The sequence below is a fragment of the Hippoglossus hippoglossus genome, chromosome 3 (assembly GCF_009819705.1).
Source record: "Hippoglossus hippoglossus isolate fHipHip1 chromosome 3, fHipHip1.pri, whole genome shotgun sequence".
Classification (NCBI taxonomy): Eukaryota; Metazoa; Chordata; class Actinopteri; order Pleuronectiformes; family Pleuronectidae; genus Hippoglossus; species Hippoglossus hippoglossus.
In genome coordinates, this window is record NC_047153.1 from 2740656 (window position 1) to 2745655 (window position 5000).

General features: G+C 46.0%; 1 protein-coding gene across 1 annotated transcript in view; it reads right to left on the reverse strand.

Annotated features, from left to right (window-relative positions):
- Positions 1–5000, reverse strand: part of otog (otogelin) — a 48795-nt gene that overhangs the window by 32304 nt on the left and 11491 nt on the right. Inside the window, exons 13-17 of the mRNA XM_034570193.1 lie at positions 4544–4652; positions 4224–4270; positions 3283–3428; positions 1910–2042; positions 1221–1398 (exon numbers count right to left, since the gene is read on the reverse strand). Of these exons, the coding sequence (XP_034426084.1) occupies positions 1221–1398; positions 1910–2042; positions 3283–3428; positions 4224–4270; positions 4544–4652 (613 nt within the window). The remainder of the gene's footprint in view (positions 1–1220; positions 1399–1909; positions 2043–3282; positions 3429–4223; positions 4271–4543; positions 4653–5000) is intronic.

Sequence of the window (5000 nt, forward strand, 5' to 3'; positions counted from 1 at the left end):
GAGCAACCTGTTGCTACTCATTTCGAGCTTGTCCACAAAACTGGGAGCATCTGACAACCAGTGAGGACAGAAGTCAAAAGACGGAAAGCAAAACTGTTCCAGTGACTTCAGTGACAGATCAGCAAGATTTGAAGGGAAGCTGGAGCAGTATAAAGGAGCCAATCTGGAGAAGGTTTCCCCCACAAATGTAAAATGTAGTTTTGACACCTCGGCAGCAGTCGGCCCCGACCTCCCGTCATTGATCAGCTGGTTTACACCCGTTTTACATCTGATTTAGAATTAGAGGCTGGAGAGCACTACCTCAGTTAATGACACTGCCTGTGTCTCTATTCAGGGGCTTTGGAGACCGAGCTGCCCTGTTTCAAACTCTCCCTCAAATGCTGCAGACAAACGCGTCCTTCCATCGCTGAGAAACGGCCTAATCTACCCCAGGATTCACTGCGCCTCGGTGACTAGCCAAGACAATGACGCCGGATAGCAAGGAGATGTCCAACGCTTGAGTATCACATGTTTAAAAAAATCAGAGGGGCATTAAAACTTTCTCGACAAGCCGGGGACGCCGATCAGGAAAACCTCTGTTGACCGGACCGTCTCACTTCGGGTTGGGCCTCCGGGGTCTTCATGGGCTGGGTAGACCGCGAACACAGCCACTGACTGATTCTCCTGATACAGTATCAGTCATCACAATACTTGGAATCATGGATCTTGACGAAAGTCCATGAAGGGACTGTTGGGCCTCGGTGGAGGTATAAGCTCGAAGTGATATTCTTCTCACCAATAAAACAACACTGAGTTGTAATCTTCTCATAAAATTGAAATACTGCAGCTTTTCGGCAAGTTAAACCTAAATAAATAAATAATAATCAGAGTTCAGCTCCTTGAGTTTTCTGCCCAGCAGCAAACGGCCACTTCAGTGATGTATATCCATTTACAGCTGTTAGACAACATCCGCCCTTCACGGTCGGCCATTGGGACACGGTCCTGCTCCGCTAACAGTCAATTCCTTGTTGAAGTGGCGAGTGGTGGCTCATCTGGCCCGACTTAAAGAGCTGATCACAGAGCGAGGCGTTTGATGCCGAGCCGCCCGACCAGAGTGCTTTACAAAGAGAGAGAGAGAGAGAGAGCACCTCGCCATCACCTCGCCCTCTGCCTCTGTAACAGTAATGCACTCATTATCGGAGGGGGGGGGTGGTTAAAGATTAGCCGACAAACACACTTACAGGAAGTCATCCTGGATGTTTCCGTTGAAGGTGCCGCACAGCCCCACCGTGTCGTCCTTCCAGCGCTCGTCGGCCTGCAGGTAGAGACGGAACTCCTTCCAGTTGTACTGCAGACGCAGGCCGAACGCCGTCTTCACCTGGAGGAACATGGACGACAGCTCCTGGATCTGGAAGACGTCTGCGCGAGACGAGATTTAAGTCAATAAAAACTCTTTATTAAAGTCTCTTGATTGATTTCTACATAAAAAATGAATTAATCTACTATTAATAATTATTTCAGTTTAGTTTTGCATCTGTTCATCTTCGTGCTTTCAGATTCTTTTTCTTTTTTTCTTTGTCTGAAACTGTGCATTAAAGCTTCTGCATGAACAAAACCTGAGCATCTAGAATATGTTTGTATCAGAGCGTGAGCTGTTGTGCTTGTTGTTGTGTTATGTCTCAGCGGGACCAAACTATCAGATCATTCTCACACAGTTCAGCACAAAAGGCCGAAGACGACGTCACCAGAGCGCCACAGTCATGTGAGAAGTGAGTAATACTCGGAGGGAGGGCATTTTGTGCGACACAATGCAGATAAGTATTGGGGGAAATTTCTGGTCAATAGCAGAGCTGTCACTCAATCCGTCTCCGCCACGACCCACTGAGAGAAGTGAACAATGCTGGCAGGTGATAGAAGATGAGGACGTTACCGTCAGAGTATGGCAGGGAGATGCGGTACTGTGCCGCCATGAAAACATCCCCGACGTGACTCAGCGTTATCTCCGTCCTCGGATCCTCGTCGATAACCAGGTTCACCGATTGGATGCAGGACCCGTCCAAGTTCTGCAATTGAGGAAAAGACGGTTTGATAAGTGATGCTGGCATTTTCCCAGACACACAACAGGACACACACTGTGGCACGCACAGAAGAGTGTGTTAATGTGTTTGGAGTATTTCTACTCTGTATCCTCTTGTGACAAGGAGGGACAATTACTGTACTCCTGTAGTTTTAGTGTCTGATAAGCGTCAGACTTCTGGATCTATTACCTGAACTTCAACTCGTCTTTATTTATGAAGCACATTTAAAACAACTTGGTTGACCAAAGTGCAATTCGCATTATATCACAATACTAAGTAAAATAAAATAAAATCTGCTGGATAATAACATTCTCAACTCGAAAAGAAGGCCGAAGAGAAGAGATGAGAAGAGACCTGAACTCTGGAGGATGTCAGGAGATCCTCCAGAGTTCAGGTCTGAAAGCAGCTTCAGTCTTTTTAGTTGCATAAAATGAATCAGATCTTAATCTCAGGACGTGTGTCACGAGCATTCAGACGAGAATCATCAGGGTAAAAAGAAACAGAGATTGTCCGAGAGTGAATCATATTTGTATGAATACATCAACACGTGTAATTAAAACTCACTAATGTCTCTAAAACTGGACTTAAACACCTCGCTGAGGTTAAAACCACGAGTGGAGACTTGGCCACGTCGCTGACAGTAAACGATCCAGCTCCATGAATCGTCTCTTTCATGAGCAGCAAGATCCTCACAGCCGTTTTAACACCCACTTTCACCCCCCCCCCACCCCCTACCCCGTCTACTCTTCCCATCGTTCATCTCCTGTTTTCGCATAACCTTCTCTCTGTCCTGACCCCCCCACCCCCCCACCCACCGCCTCTCTTCACCTCCCACTGCACTACAAAGCCGTGCACAGCTCTGTCAGTCAGGCCAGATAAGGTAATCCTGTTCACTTGGCTGTTAGAGGTCCCGGGCCCCTGCTCTGATGAGTGCGACATCTTATATCTCGCCCCCTCCCTCTGGTTTGCCGAGCGGCTCAAAGGCTGCTGGGAAATCGGAGGAAGCTTTTCATGTTTCATTATCTTCCAGTTTGATCGAGACGTTTCCATTCGTCTGAGAAGCCTCCTGGACTCAGCAGGGATTACGGAGCAGTTGAATAACGATATGATCTACATGACGGACAGACTGCACAAACCTGTGGAGTCCGTCCAGCAGTTTGAGGGAGCGAGACAAGAGAGTCACAAGTCAGCAGTAACAATGTTTGTTGTAAATGCAGTAACTCACGGCTCCACAGGGGGCGTTCTGGATGGTGACCGTGAACTTTCCGGAGTTTCGACTCTTGGCGAGGACGTACTGACACGTCGCAGGAAAAGTGAAGATCCGCCCGTCAAACGACTGAAAAAACATATCCCCAGTAACCGAGCACTCGCCTGCAGAGACACAAATATTCAGAGGTGTAATGAAGTACAAATACTAGTATGTGTACCTAATAGGAGTTTTTGTCATATTTCTCTCTCTCGTGTTCTGGCGACTTTTTACTTCTACTCGTGACATTTTAACCCAAATATCTGAACTTTCTGTTCCTTACATTTTGAAAACAGGCTTGTCACTTTTGTTTGACTGCATTTGGGAGGATTTATCTGTTTTAATCCTCTGGGGTCTCCTCATGTCCTGTAGTGGGTGAATAATCCAACTGGAGAATCATAATCACCATTTATCGCCATGTGCACAACGTAACATTCAAACAACTGCAGTGGACGGATGGAAATTCCAACAGAACTAGTTCTAAATGTAGGTGTTGATTTTCTGATGATTTTGCCAGATTTTCTTGACTTAAAGTCGGTAAAAGTTTCTCAGGACAAGCGTCATCTTTCTTTGGTCCATAACGAACGAGCTGTCTCACTTTCTTCTCCTCCTCTTTTCCTTCCCTACAACTAGGACGACTCCTGACGATGTAGTTTCTCTCTTCTCTGTCGCTCTTTACTGAAAACCCTTTTTCTTCCAGGCATTAAGGAACTTTTTTCCTCCGGGTTCCCAAAGTTAGGAAACCATCTCCTACGTAGAAAGATGTCTTCTCTCTTGGTTCAACTAAGACAAATGTCAACACTTTCAGGACAGTGGGGAAAAGCTGACGTGTTGAGAGCATCTCCGGTTTGTAATAAATGAATCGCCTGCACTACCACTCTGTGGTGAAACCTAACCTCCCACAGAGAGAGGGCACAGACCTGGGCAGCTGTAGTCGGTGCAGTTCCACACTCCACCCGTGCACGTGCTGAAACAAAAAGCAGGTGGAGAACATGAAAGCCCGAGCTGATCACTGATAGAAGCTGGACACAGTGAGTCCAGGTGGTCAGATCTGAGGAGATTAAACACACTGCGTGGACAATACACTGATTTGTTTTTACATACGTGATGATGACATGTGATGTAACAAACAACTGGGCTTCATTCAAATGCAAAGCGTAAAAACTATTTCAATAGAACATTAAACATCAGCCACATGTTGTACGGACGTGTGAGGTGAGAGATGTTGAACTCCTCTCACCAGTTGTTGCATTCCTCCTGCAGCGTTTGTCCGGACGGGTAGAACATGCCGTGGTACTCGCAGGGACAGTCGGAGGGCGTCACACAACCTCCGTCCTCGTAGATCAGACCTGAGGAGGAAAAACAGCCTCATGTCATCTGGAGTCAAATGTAAAACAAAGAGGGAGATGCAGGGTTTTCTGCTTATGTCTGTTTGATTAGGGGCAGATCTGGATTGAGATTTCAGGGATAGAGTCGTAATTGAGGAGACAGTGATAATATTAGAAGGATCAAGTTGGACAATTGTTCAGGAAATAACGAGTTTTACTCCTGGATCCAAAATCGTCTACAAATGTATTTGTGACTTGAAAAACGAAATCTCTTTGAATGAAACACATTCTCCTCCACCAATTTCTTTCCAATAGATTCCACAATCTTTATCTCTTAAAAATCTTTAATAATCTTTAATAATGTGGTGC